Genomic DNA, 15159 nt, shown 5'->3' on the forward strand with positions numbered 1-15159 from the left:
GTCGGTCACTGGAACAGGCTCCCCAGGGAAGTGATCATGGCACCAAGCCTGTCAGAGTTCAAGGAGCATCTGGACGATGCTCTTAGTCATACAGCTTAGTTGTAGGTAGTCCTGGGAGGAGCAGGGAGTTGGAATTGATCCTTATGGGTCCCTTCCAATGCGAGATATTCTATGATTTTTTTTTTCCTGCAGTTTAAAGAACGTTGTTTTTAAAATGCAGTTTGTATTTAACTAGCTTTCTTAATTGGTTGAAACTGTAACTTGCCATAAGACTTCAAGACTTAAATGTGAAATTAATTGGTTGGCAACTGTTGGTATCTTTTAGTTGAACAAGAGAATTACTTTTTGATAGAAGGGGTAGCACTTTTAGGAGCATTCATTACTTGTTGCATAGTTCTGTAAACAAGTGACTTGTTTTTATGTCAACACTTTTCCTCTGGATGCAGGTGATAAAAAATTAAAAACTGTACAAGGAGTAGTGACAAGATTTTGCCATGATTATGGAATGATAGACGACATGATAATCTTCACAAAGGATGCTGTTACAAAAAATATGCCCCTGACTGTTGGACAGGAAGTTACTGCCACTGTTGAAGAGGATAAAACGTCGGGTGGCTTGAAGGCCATCAGGGTAAGAGGTGAAGATAAATAGTAGTCTTGCTTTCTCTGTAAATTCTTTGAGACTTTCTTTTGGAAGTTACTATAGTTTTTGCCACCTGAATTCTACAAAATAGGAGACATTGCCAGTTCTTCACCTAATGGGGATAAGTTGTTTTGGTTTTTTATTATTATTTGATTCTGTCTCCTTTAACGCTGATTCTCTGAGTATAGGCCTAGATGTAGCAAATATGAAACTATTGGTTGAGATAATGGCATCAGAATTTGTTTAATCATACCTAGTTCAAATCTCTGTTGTAAAAAATCAGCAACTTAATGTCATGGAGAGTTATAAAAATGGAGATTTCAGCACCTTTCTGGCTTAACATTTCATTTGTAAACCTACTTCAAACTTGATTATACATTGTTGCAACTTTACTGTAATTTTTTTAATCATATAGACTCAACTCTCTGGTGCCTATGATAATCTAGCTGAGAAGCTGAGCCAAGTGGCCTTTCTCCATTTAGATATTATGTAAAAATGACGGGTGCTTTGAAGACTGACAGCAGTGCAGAAGCAGTCAATAACTGGGTAGTACAGAACTCATCTTCTTGGCTTGTATCTACTTGGCTTAGCTGCATTATACTTTAAGTACAGCACTAGGCTAGTGTGCTTCATCTAATAAACTCAGCCTGACAAAAAGTCTGAGTCAAAGCATAAGCTGCTTGTACAGAGGTGTAGCTAGTTTAAAAGTTAGCTGGAGTTTTCAAGTAAATGGATAATCTATAATTAATCACCTTATCAGCTCATGCAGTCTATAGAGAATGTAATCAGCAAACATAGTGGCTTCAGGGATCCTATTTCAGCTAATAGGAAGGTAATGATTAGCCAAGTATGCTAATGCATGTAGTAATCTTAGTAGCAAAGTTCTGATATGCAGGTTTAATAAATGTAAGTTACCAGATTGAAGAATTTATCGTTAATGTGTTAAATTAGCAAATGATACATAAATTGGGGAAAGGAGATCAAAATCCTGCATTGATTAGCATATAGTGTTTCTGATTCCTCATGCCTTTCTTCTCTCTATCATCCTGATTTTGCTACTTCAGAGATATTTTGGTCAGTTGCCAGCAGTGTCCAGATATAACCAGCTGTTGTACAGAAGTGAGTTTGTCCTATTTTGACACATTTGGTAATTCTGTTGGTACCAAGTGGCATATGTTAATAGAATGAATTACAGATGGTAACTAAAACTGCAAGTATCTCTGTAGTAATGTACTGTATGCTTTTCAGAATTAGTCTGTTGACCAATCCTGAAACTGTTCATATGAATGGTAAGTGGAGACATGTATTTAAAAATACTTTTGTCTGTCACCATGGAATTATTTCTTATTTATATTTCTCTTTTGTTAGACATGGCTCTTCTCTTGATAATAAACTTGGGCAGTTGAAGCTCCATTGGATTTTTCTGTGCATTCTTTTGGAAAAGAGCTTCATGGCTTTTAAGTAAGGCCCTGAATATCAGCAGAGGCGTTGACATGTCTATGGAAAGCAGGGCTGTATGGTGTACTTCCTTCTTTGCTGCCTATCATCTCCTTCAAAATTCAAGAATTTGACCGATCTGTTTTAGTTTACCAGGTGTCTGAAGGCCAGGCTAACTCAGTAAACTACTGAACACTTGGAAACGTGGGGAGTCATGTGCATGTGCAGAGGGCTCTACAGTGTATCTGTGATGTGCAGGACATGTAACTGCTGGAGTGTCAGTGCTGTGTAAAACATCTAATTAAAATTGAGAAAAGGATGCATATTGTGGAGGGCATGTGTTTTATGTACATAAAGCTCACATACACATCTATGACTGGAAGTATAATAAATATTTTAACACTGCCTGTTGATGATACTTAGGTTTTGAAGAGCTGCACCTAAGGCCAGTAGAGTCTCTGTAAAGAATGACCAGATACCATCCTAGGCTGCTTTGTGAGTGACGACGTGAGCAGTTTAGTACAATGCAGTTCCATTCACTGTAACGGTCTTCCTTTGAGTATGGCTGTGTGGATGAAGGGAAAGCGAGGGCTTGTCTTTGCAGTGAGAAAGATTTGCCTCCTGTAAAATATGTTAGTACAGATGTTAGTCTAGAAAGTTACTTTGTGTTATTATATTTCTCACTTTTCTTGCCTCGAATTTAAAAGTCTCTCTAGGATTCAGAGTCTAACTTCATCAGCCACTGTAGCTGTTAATCTTAGGGAAACATCTTTATCCAATTAACCTATAAATAGGAAACCAAATCAAAGATGCTAGATGCCTGCTGAAAGCCTTTCTTGTAATCATTATTTGTCAATAATAAATATGCTTTTCATGTGAACATTATAATAGTCCATGAGATATACAGCAGGCTAATGGGGAAGACAAGTTTTCTGGCTGAAATAATGAATTGCACATGATAAACTCCTTCCTAGAGGCTGGACTTAAGCCTAAAATAAATGTAGTCCTCCGAGAATTTTTTTTTTCCTCCAATGGTTGAATTGACAGTAACTGTACTGTGTCTGATAAAATGAAGTTGACTAGAAATGTGACTTCTCAAGTAGGAATAGACAGAAAATAAAAATACTAGAAGACTAATTTGATTTGCATTTTACTCTGTGTAATGTTTGGGTGTTTAGATGCATTTTTATATATTCCTGAAATCTGTAGACTGCTGAGAAAATGCAGTAGAGTTACTTGTACAGACTTTTTCAAGCTCTGTTGCTGGTTTGATAATAACATGAAAACTGTTTCTAAGATGTTGGCAGTTAATAATCAACTGGTTGGGATTGTTTTTTTTTTAATCTGGGGTTGTTAGGCATCTGGGTTTTAATACTTCATTTTGGGAAGATTTAAATGTTGCATGCTTCCATTTTTCTCTGTTCTATCCTTCCTTTAACTCAAAATAGCAACAAGAAGAACGCCTGAAGGGTAAAGTAAATAAGATATTTCATATTAAAGAAATGTAAGAAAGTCATTCCACTTTAAAAAAAAAAAAGGCAACACTATGTCGTAAAATGAACGCTGGTTCATATGTACAAAATTTTGAGGGGACTTTTTCTTAGTAAATCCATTTAATTTTGAAACAAATGCAGTTTCATTGATTAAATAAAACTGAAAAAACAATATTAGTGGGGAGAGAGTTTTACTGTATGATGTAAAATGAAACATAGAAGGGGAAATAAGAGAAGTCTTGTTTCTAAAATACTACCAGCTCTAGTGCTATCAAAAACCTCGCATCTTGTAAGATAACCTGGTGTATCTCTTTTTTTTGTTTTTTAAGAGGAATGACTTTCTTACATAAAAACTAAATATTGTAAGTCCAGCAAGCAAGTTCAGTGCTAATCAGTAAAACAGTACTCACAGTCAAAAAATAAATTAGTTTAAATCTTGTTTCTCCTCCTTTGTTTTCCTTCTGACTGACAGCTTTCACAGTACTGTTGAAATATTGTCATCGCTCCAAAATGCATAAACCTGGTAACTGAGAAACTACATAAGGATCTCCAAAACAACTAGGATAGTTTACCGCTTGTGGGATGTTTTGCTGTATGTGCTAAATAGTGGCCTTTTCAAAAGTACTAGGGCTAAACATAATGATTTATCTTGTTCCTGTTTGTGATAAGCTGCAAGTCCTGCAGGCATCTTGGAAGATCTTTTCTGGCAATGTAGTTTTTGACTGGGTGAGTAGCTTAAAGCCAAGTTTATGCCTAAAGCTGACTGGACTCTGTAGAAAGTCAAAGTCAAGGGCAATCTTGATCCAATAAGCAAGGAGACAAAGCTCCTTTCTTCAAAGCATGCTTTAATCTCTGAACTCTTGCAAATAAAAAGGAAAATGGTATAACTGCTCTTATCGAAGATTTGAGAGGGCAAAAAAAAAGCATCAAAGTTACTGTTGAGCAAGGATAACCTTGACTATAATGGGTTTCCTGCATAAGGAGTCCAGGGTCCCCACTTTTGGTCCCAAGATTTTGTCTATGTTACTGATGTAAAATACCTAATTTCACTAGTCTCTTCTCCAAAGGATCTGCTCTATATACTTGGATAAAAAAACTAAACTCATTCTGTACTCTGTGATAAATTGAATGACTTTCCACGTAGTGGCACGAACTTGAGATGCCCTGAGAGTTTGCTCAGAACAGCCAACAGCATTTCAATCATAGTCTTTTATTTTGAGTAGAGGGAAGGAAGTTAGTATCTTTTTCTTCTGTCAAGGGGATTTAAAAGTTTAGCTTCCTGACATGCATAATCATTAAATATTATACAAAATTATGCTTGGGCACCAATACTTCCAAAAAACTGAGATAATACTGCTTAACTTTGGGTTTTTTAAGTGACCTAAAAGATAATCAGAAATGAGTGCAAGCTCTACAGCTTGAGCACTGCTAATGTACAGTTTTGGGGAGAATCTGGAAGGTGCAGTTTGAACTTCTGTGGTGTCAGTGGTAGTTTTATATTATCTCCTTTAAGGAAGAGTGTGGTCAGCTTTGGGTGGCCTTCTGCTCAGTCTGCTGTTTCAAGTGCTATTTGGAGCTACTTACCTTGTGTTTTGGAAAGATCCTAGCTCAGAAGCCTGGATTCCAGTTTATTTGAGATCAAGTCTAATTAAACTCTGCACTAAATGATTAGAGGTTCTGTTGCAGGCTCTACCAGGCTACTACCAGTGGTAGTAGGAAGGCCATTTTGAGCTAGTGTGACAACAACTTTACAGTTTTTTTGATAGAGGAAAACTAAGTTGAGAAATACTAAAAAGAAAACATATGTTGGGAGGTTTAAGGTGTTTTTGTGTGTTGAAAGCATTTCCTTAGGTCTACAGATTACTTTCAGGTATTACATTTAATGTAAGTTACATATGGAGTTAATTTACTAGTCTTCTGTGGAACAGTGTAATTGCTTATTCAGATTCTGTCCGTATGAAGCCATACAAATCGCTTAGGAGAAAGTTTGATATTCTCACATGTTCTTGGTGAATGTGAAGGTATGTCTGGAGCAAAACATAGATTTTGGTGTTTTGGTTTTTTTACAGTGAGTTTTCATGTCATTGAAAGGAATACCATGTAATAATAGTTCTTTTAGTGCAATATAACAATATTGACTAGAAAATAAATAGTTATATATAGTTTAACCTTAATGTTTGCAAATTCTGGAGTAGGGGTAGACATAGGCTATTTATTACTATCTCAAATAGTAATATTTATTTTGTTGAACATAATAAATCCTATAGAAAGTAGGATCATCGTATAGTTCAGAGTGGAGCAGACTTCAGGAGGTCTCTCGTCCAACCTCCTGCTCAAAGCAGGGTCAGCTTGCGGTCAGATCCAGGTGACTTAAGGCTTTATCCAGTCAGGTCATGAAAACCTCCAAGGATGGAGAGAGACTGCACAGCCTCTCTGGGCAAGTTCTTCCAATGCGTGACTCTCCTCGTGGTGAAAAAGTTTTTTATATCCAGCATGAAGAACTCTTGTTGCAATTTATGCCCACAATGGAATCTCTGTTCCTGATGACCTCCCATTAGGTAGTGGGGGGCTGCTGTCCTGAAGCCAGGCTGGACAAGCCTGTGTCTCTCAGCTTCCCCTTCCAGGGCAAGGGCTCCAGCACCCACCACCAAAGTGGCCCTACACTGAACTTGTCCAGTTGATTGATGCCTGTCTTGTACTGTGGAGGCCAAAACCACACACCATATTATAGATGTCATCTTAAGAGTGCTGAATAAAGGGGGATAATAGCTTCCTTTAGCTGACTTTTCATGTCACAGTGTATTTTGTAAGCTTTCTGAAATAAACTGATTTAGACTAGTAACTAGTCTAGACTGGTACACTTGTTGTTGGGGTTACACTTCACTTGTGTAAACAGTATAGTGTTTAAAGTGAACAGTATAATGGTCACTGCAATAGATTGTGCTGGGTTGAGATCACCTGTTAGCTCCACCGCGGGTATGTATAGCACCAGGTACATAGAAGGTGTCCTTATCCTAGCCAAGGACAAGTCTCCGTGCATAAATGCTGTGTAAATTTTCAGCAAGTACTTTCATGTGGAATTTGCCAGTTCCTTTGCTAAGCAAGTCTCCATTATAAGAGGAGCCAACTCACAGGCTAGTTCAGGTAGCTTCCCTCACCAGTTTTTATTTGGAATGATACCTTGGCATCTGGAATAGGATCCATGTGATCAAGACAAAGCAGTTAATGTTCAAACTGTTTCTTCTTGCTTTGTAATGTATGTGTTCTTTGTGAAAATTGGGCCTCCATAAGTGCACTGCACAAGGGTAGTAATAGCAATTGACAAGTGTGAAAGTCATCTTAATATTAATGAAAAGGATGACTATGGGAGGACTGTTTCCCATCTATGCAAGAATGCTGATCTGTAAGAGAAAGATTGCACTGTGTAGTCTTTTGTCAGTGTATTACTTTCTTCACGTTATACATTAAGAAAATAATTCTTATTCAGAGTTTTCAATCTTTGTGTAGAAGTGAAGATGCTACAGGTAACTTTTTTTTTTCTGTCCAGTTGTGGTTATTGTAGTTACTCCCTTATCTGCATTATTCCAGTTTTCCACTCAGTTTCTTTATTCCGGTTGTGAATTTGTAAACACTTGGCTTTCCGAAACAAGGTGTTGATTTAATGATCTGACTTTTACACTTATACTACTGTTCATGGAAAAAGCTGTCCATGGGCATTTCATTTATTGTATTTGTTTAATCATTGCAGAGATACCTTGCGCACTTCCTTCATGCTTTCCTACATCATTATCCTCATAAGGCTCACAAAAGAAGAATTTGGTATCTCTTTTTCTCCTGATTTACTGTGCAGTATAGTTTCTCTGCATACCATCTGGAGTCGGCAGTTCTTGTTTAATGGTTATAACTGCTTCTGTCGAGTGGCACTGGCATTGTTACTGGCCCCAACAGTCCCTGTAGAGAGCAAGGAAGCTCTGAAGAACAAGTGTTTGAACTGCAGAGTGGAGAATCCTGAACCCATGATGGTGGTGGCCCTTTGGGAGCAAGGAAGAGAACTCGCAGTTCTAGGAATTCTAGTAGTTAAGAGCAGAGATGCTATAGCCTTGCCCCAGCATAGCTGGGGAGAAAAAAATGGTTTATATAGATCGATAGTTTGTAGCTTGTGTTCTGCAGAGAGCTGTTGAAGCAAGTAAACTTACATTTGAGGTCATGATATGGAGAGTCTGTAAGAAGCAGCTTGTTAGGTTTTTTTATTCAAACTATTGAAGAATGACTGAGGGTCAGTCTGAAATACATATAGTGCTTATAAATAGCACCTTGAAAACATTAATTTATTTTTTTGCTTTCTGAAATTATGATGTTCTAGTTTTGCTTGTGTACAATCAGATTACTGGGGGAGGTGTCCTTTTGTCAATATGAAGAAAATTCTTAAGTAGCCCTAAAGCAAGAGAAGCAAGAAATTTTGGGAAATCAACATGTAATTATAGTAGTTGTCAGTGTTGCAGCATACAGCAGCCTTCTTAAAGGAGAAGTTACTTACTGTTTACTACTTATGTTTTTAGTGTACAAAAATGAACAGCTACAGTGAGTATGGATTTGTTTAATAAGGAGCTTGACTTCCATGAGCAGTTGAAATTCTGGTATTTATTGTAGCAATATATGTTTAACGTATAATTCTACATATCAGCTGTTTGAATATTGGGGTTTTTTCTATTAATAGGTAGACGCTGTCCAGAATACATGGGGAGACTCCAATCCTACTTGTGATGCTTCTGAACTACATATGAAAATATTAATTGGCAATATTACCTCTCTCTCTAAGGATGGTGGCTATATTAATCAGAATACTTTTTTTGCAATGGAAGACGTTTGTGAAGGTGTGTAGGGGCTTTCTTGTTTGGTTTTCCTTAATTTTTTTTTATATGTACAATAGAAATACGTTCTGATAAACTTGCAGTCAGCATCCCAAATAAGTTCTAATAGAGTTGTATGTAGTGAAACAGAGGAATTTGGGTCAAGAAAGCTACCCGTTTGTTCTCACTGAGCATAACTTGCATGCAATCATGTAAGCATAAGTTGCATGTAAGCAAGTGTATTTTTCCACTAGCATCTCTTATGTAGTTTGTCATAACCTCCTGGGGGAACTGTGAAGAGAAGGATGAAATCGGTGGATCTGAATAATGCATTGTTCTGGCTGGTCATTTTATTTAACTTAAACTAGTTCTGTATGGGAGTAATGCAAATGTCATCAGTAGCAATTAAACTTGAGAAATGTTCTGTTTTACATAGGTTTCAAACCTTGTGAAGGTGACTGGGTGCAGGCGAAATATTTTATTAACCCCACAACATGGAGCAGTGAAGCAGTTGCTGTAAAGCCCTTGAGATATAAGCGAGTAGACAAGGTAAATGTTCTGCACATTGTTTTTGGTAAGAGGAATCTTGTGTGAAGTGGGGTTTTGAAGGTGGTTTTAAGTTGCTAGTATTGGTAGATCTTCTATAACAGATCTTTAATTGAAAGATAAAACATATCAACTTACCCATTTATAGGATTATTTCTAAAATAACAAAGCTTTTTGAACAAGCATACACACTTGGTTGGAGCAGGAAGAGTAACTTATTTACTGGCTATCAATTGTTGATTTGGATGCTTACCGTTGTTTTAGTTACATTGATTGTAATGAGAATGTGTGGATTTTCAAACTTTTTTTAAGTAATGACTGTGGAATTTATTATGTTTAATTTATCAAAGTGATTTGGCTTAAAAACAACCACTGTCCCTTTATTTTAATGAAAATATTTGTTCCCTCTAGTAATACATATATTAGGTTTATGATTTACTGTATTTGCCTTAACTGTATATATTGAATAATATTTGCATGTCAAGCATGGGAAAAAATTTCTTCTTTCATTACTGCTAGCATTGAAGTATGAATTAGGTAAGTTAGTAAGTCACAAAACAGGTATCATGATAAAGTCAAATGTACGTATTGTAGTATGCACTTAAGTGGAGCCTAATGCTTATCTGAAGTACTTCTGTACTTTACTCTTTTAAAGCTAAAGACAAGCACAGTGATTCCAGGTTAGAGCTGTATGTTTACCTCCCATGAATAACTGAAATTTCAGAATGCAGCTCTGTTAATGCTAGAATGACTGTTGCAGGAAGAAGCTATGCAATGGTAGCATGCCTGTTAACTTAAGCAGGTAGTGTCAAGTAACGCTGAATAACAAACTGTTACAGGTTCGCATTTCCAGCATCTATGGAAGAAGAGGTACAGTAGATGAGAGTATATTTTTCACTTTGGATTCATTGAGACTTCCTGATGGATATTCACCTCGTAGATATGATCTAGTGAACACAGTTGTGGTGGAGAGTAATCAGTCGTGTTATATTTGGAGAGCTCTCTGCTTGATGCCAGTCAGCCAGGATGGGTAATATTCATTCTTTCATTCTCTTTCCACTTAGTAACAACTAGACATGGGTTGTAATTATGCAGCTTAAATTTTGCTGTATCTGAAGCAAGAAATATTGTGAATTCTTCAGTAGTTAGCTAGAAGGCATGCTAGATCATCAGGATGATCAGTGTGTGATATGATTTGGCCCTTGCTTTTTCTTTCTTTCTGGAAAGTGGGAACATCTGTGCTTACTAGAGAGGCAAAACTAGTAGCAGCTGAGCTCAGGCATAGTGCTAGGCAAGGAAGGAATTCTGCATGGTTTTGTTAGAAAAATGCCAAGCTCGTGCTCTTACCTTGTGTTTCCTCTAATCTATGCTCTTCTGGTGAGGACTTTACTGTTTGAAAACCATTCTTAGCAAAACTGATGTAAAGTGGATGATTTTTAATCCGTTTTGTGTAAATTGTAGTGATCCTTCAGATACTTGTCCTAAACAGAATAGTTAATGATCTGAATAATAGAGATTGGTTGGGCTTGCAAATATCAAACTGAGATTCTGCAGGCACTTTAGATGGCATATGTGATGTAAGGAGGATCTGGACAGGTTGCAGGAAACGTTGGAAAAAGTAGATGATGTTCAGTATGGAGAAGCAGCAAAATTTTCTGAAATAATCAACTACACAAATGTACCATGCACAACAACTAGTCAGTAGCAGTTCTGCAGCAAAGATCCGGAGTTTGGCTTGTGAGTTTAAGTATCTCTCCTGTGAAAAACAAATACTACCCAAATGTGTATCAATAGGGCTATTACCTGTAAAATCTATCACTCTCAGTTCTAACAAGGCCTTGGTAGGATTACTGATTCTGCAGGCCAAAAATAAGCTGTGAACCAATTGGAAAGTCCAAAGGAGAGCAAAAATGACATTATGATACCTCTCTAACATAGTCTCAGGGAGAACTTGCCTTCTTTGGTCTCTAGGAAATACAGCTAAGAATGGTACATATGTCTTTAACAAATTATGACAAATGGAATAAACTGTTTTCACTGGCGATAATGGGTATAATAGATTTAAATTGTACCTAGATGAAACTTGAAGTGTTTACATCACTTTGCACAACAGTACAATTTTTTCACTTATTTTTTTTCAGTTGGACCTATTTTTAATGGTGGATTTTATACAGAAAATTATTTCTAAAGCCAAGTTACAGAAGTTAGACCTCAGGGTTGATTTCTCAGTGTTAGTGTATTTCCTACCATATCAAAAGAATTGAAGCAGCTTGAGCTGCAATGGGAGACATCTAGTGGACTTTGCTAGTAAATTGATGTAGCTGTTAAAGAACAACTGCAGTCATTTTCTACTTTATTATATTAGATAACAAAGGAATACTAATATGTGTAAATATTGGTGAGATTGTTAAAATATTTCCAAGTTATTTTCTTGCCACTTTACCTAACTGAATAGTTTCTTAATTGTAGAACAGAAACAATTTTTTAAATGGTTTCCACAAGTAGCTGACACTGAATGGTTAGAGCTCTGGTCACTGTCTCAGACAAGGAAGAGGATGTGACTTTGGTTTCATAGGCATTTTTCATCAGTAGTATGTGTGATAGTAGTTTCTAAGGGTGATTTTTGTTTTTCAGCTTTTTTTTTTTAAATTTCTTCTGCAGTTTGCTGGTTTCAGATTGTAGTAGTAAGCAGAAGACGTAAGTCCTTGTGAAACACTTCCAGTCTAGTTGTTTTATCTCTTAAGCTCCAGTGCTAATCAGGACTCTTTCGAAGGACCTGCTCTATGTTATGGCTTGGATTCAGCTCCTAAAGAGATCTATAATAGCTTCAGTCACCATTTGATTCAACTCTTCAGCAGAGATTAGCTTAGCTTCTTAATCATTTTAGTCTTGTATCGAAAGTTTTATGCTGGTTTATTGTGCTGCTGACAAACGGCTTGTGGTTTCTAATTTGCTGCTTAAATTAGTAAAGGTAATCTTATTGTCTTGGACATATAAGTAGCTGAGAAAAAGTGAACACATTCTCCTGCTTCTTCCTAAATACTGTGATTATGCTTTGATACAGTGATTCTTAAACTTGTGCTGAATCAAAGATATTTGCTGAGTGTATGTGTATTTCAAAATTGCTACCTAAAACTATTTTTACAGACAGTCTCACTCTAATGGAGTCAATCTGGATGAGCCTTATGAAAACTTAATGAGAGACAAAGGAGGGTTGGAAGTATCAAGAATGAGTAATTTTGGAACTCTGAAGCAGGGAGAATCTAAAAGAATGATCATTTGGATAGAGTAAGCCGTTCTGATTGTTCTAAGCTTGCTTTCTTTCCATCACTCCATAATCTGTAAACCTGTCTTTCATACAGAAGCCTCTCATAGTTGACCCTTGTGATTCATGGTCTTCAAGTAACCCCTAAATACTATGGAATTATAGAGAATTTCATATTGAATTTAATGTCTTTAGGATAGTCTTATTATTGGGCATCTATCTTGCAGATAGTGCTTTGAGGCTCCCCAGTTCTGTGTCTCTCTTCAATCCTAATAAAATCTTTTCTGGAATGAAGATTAAAGTAAATGCTTTTACTTGTGAGTGTGTTTAATTTAAACTGCAGATACACTGTCATCTTCATATCCTTAGAACACAAGGACTGTTGCATACTCATGTATTAAAAGCAGACCAGAATTTTTTCTATCTTTTTTTAATTTGGATGCTGAAGAACTATGTTTGTGAATCCTTTCGGGTTTTTTGTTTTGGTGGTTTTCCCTTTTGTTTTGGGGTTTGTTTTTTTTTCACATCTGGGCATAGAGGCTTAAATGAAGTCGCATCTGAATACCCTCTATTTGTTGCTATGTGCTCTTTCCTATGAGTTAGTTACCCAATGATAAATTTTAAGTTACTGTAGCTTTTTTTATACACAGTAGTTCTATATGCTTCATGTGGTAGTTGGTATGACCTAGAAATACTAACATTTAGCAGAGGTTCTAGTCCTCATGAGGTATAAGCAGCAGGGCAATTTCTTTCTGATAGCAGTTACAAAATAATGGTGAGCTAACCTGTTACGGATAGTTATATTTGACTTCAGGTAGAATTAAGCTTCCCAAGAACATTAACTATGCATTTAATTATGTTATTAATTACATAACTACTTCTAGGAATAAAGGGAGTGTACCACAGTCCTTAATCAGCTGCAGATTAGCTGGATGGGTGAAAGACAAGCAATTCAGTTTTCACATTCCTCAAAAATGTGAGAACAGTCCAGAAGCATACCTGTCATCTTTTCCAATAAATGAAGAAAACCTCTCAAAAGCTGCAGTTAAGTCATATAACGGCAGTGGAGGAACAACATGTGAGTCATTGAATAATACATCCATCTTGAAGAATGGAGTCATTTCAGGTACAGTGAAATGTTAATATTTGAATGCTGAGTGTTAACTCCTCAGAAGACCTGTAGGTTTGTTTGAGAAGAATTGCCTATGCTAGTGATAGCAATTGTGGTGACAGAATTTATTATCATCTGTTTACTACAGAAGGAATTAATTATCAGGATACAAATTTATCAAAGACAAAAGAAAACTTTTCCTTGGTGAAAGATGAAAATCTACATAATGGAGAAAATGAGCAAAGAAAAGATGTGGAACAACCAATAAAACCTATCAATATTACTGGAAAAATTGTCATACCACCAGGTGGAAAAACATTCATAGTGATCATATGCACAGCTATGTAAGTATTTCTTTCCATTTGTTCTGACCGATAAAATGGAAACAAGTCACAAAAATTGACTTAATAGTTCCCTTGTTCTGGGTGCAGTTCTCTTTTTGATGTAGCATAAAGTAAGCCAGTACATATTATCAAATTATGTGGAAATCTATATTAGACCTTGAAAGTAGTTAGCATTTTAATGCTTGATTCTGATTTTTGTCGAAAGAAAATGGTAGTAGTAAATGAAGAAATACAGTAGGAGTAGATAACTTCTCAAAAAAAAAAAAACCACCACATTAAGGTGAAGATAATGCCTACAGCTGGTTGTATTCTTTTCAGGAAATCCATTGCTTCATGAGCATGAGAGCTAATGTAGATTTCCTGGGAATTTTTGTATTGTCTGATATGTTTCTTCCAGTCTCACTACCCTGACATCATATTCATATTGCTACATGCCTCAATCTCAAGCTTCCCTGTCCTGTGATATTAAGTGCAAGTTATGTACACTGAAATAAAAAAGAAAAAAGCTTTCTTCCTTGAAGGTGTCATTTAGAGAGGAAGCGGTTTGCAGATCTTAGAAAACCCTTGAACAACAAAAATACTTTGCTGTACAAAGTATTTCATGGATTTAGTGAAGAATAAAAAGTGGCTTTATGTGAGCAGTTTTGGAATTCGAGTAGGAACCTTATGCTGGAAAGCTTACTTTCATGTACTTTTCAGTTAATTCCAGCTGTAGCTCTACAAATGTGGTATACCGCAACCATTGACTCTTAGGATCATAATTTCAAAGTTGGACAGGGGAAAACAAGGTCAGATGATTTAATTCATCAAAGTAACACTGCATTAACTTTCACACTACTTCTGTTACCATTCTAAATAGTGAGGCAAGAAGTAGAAATTTTCTTAGGAGGATGATTTAGCTGCAATTTGAAAGATAAGTTCCAGGCATAGCCTGCCTTTGTGGAGGAAGACATGTAGAAAGAACAATTTATATTTCACTGTAGATCTGTAAATGCTACAAAGTCTGAGAAGCTTCTAATAGTACGGAACAATCCACACAGAAGTCCATGGGAGGCTGCAGCATGAAGGTAACAAGTGCTTGCTGGCCCCTTGAGACACCAGAGACACTCCAAATTTAGACCAGAAATCTGGCCAGTTCAGTGTCTGCACCAAGTTCATGTATCAGAGAAAACGAGGCTAAAGCGTTAACCTGAGCAGGTCATGTTAGTTGGCATGAAACAGTGGTACTCCTGCCAAAGAGAAAGTAAGCTGGAATCCTTCTGGTATGCTTTTGTTTCAAGCACATAGTAATGGTGTTGTGTGTAGTCAGTGCTAAGGAAAGAATTGGACTTGGATAGTGCTGGGATGAGTTTGTTAAGGGGTTTCAGAGCAGATGGTATGTATTAGATCTATTGTCTTAAGTTCCTTAGAAACCATTCTGAAGAAACTGTTCCCTCTTATTGTTCCCCCCCCCCCCCCCCACCCCCTCCT

General features: G+C 36.7%; 1 protein-coding gene across 1 annotated transcript in view; it reads left to right on the top strand.

Annotated features, from left to right (window-relative positions):
• Window positions 1-446: 446 nt before the first annotated feature.
• MOV10L1 (Mov10 RISC complex RNA helicase like 1) overlaps window positions 447-15159 on the top strand; it is a gene marked incomplete at both ends in the record, with an annotated part of 36410 nt that continues 21697 nt past the window's right edge. The window contains 7 exons of the mRNA XM_009703257.1: window positions 447-631; window positions 8291-8447; window positions 8860-8972; window positions 9809-9999; window positions 12117-12257; window positions 13119-13360; window positions 13494-13689. Coding sequence (XP_009701559.1) covers window positions 447-631; window positions 8291-8447; window positions 8860-8972; window positions 9809-9999; window positions 12117-12257; window positions 13119-13360; window positions 13494-13689 — 1225 coding nt within the window. The remainder of the gene's footprint in view (window positions 632-8290; window positions 8448-8859; window positions 8973-9808; window positions 10000-12116; window positions 12258-13118; window positions 13361-13493; window positions 13690-15159) is intronic.

This window comes from Cariama cristata, unplaced genomic scaffold (genome assembly GCF_000690535.1).
Source record: "Cariama cristata isolate BGI_N322 unplaced genomic scaffold, ASM69053v1 scaffold1537, whole genome shotgun sequence".
In the NCBI taxonomy this organism is placed as follows: Eukaryota; Metazoa; Chordata; class Aves; order Cariamiformes; family Cariamidae; genus Cariama; species Cariama cristata.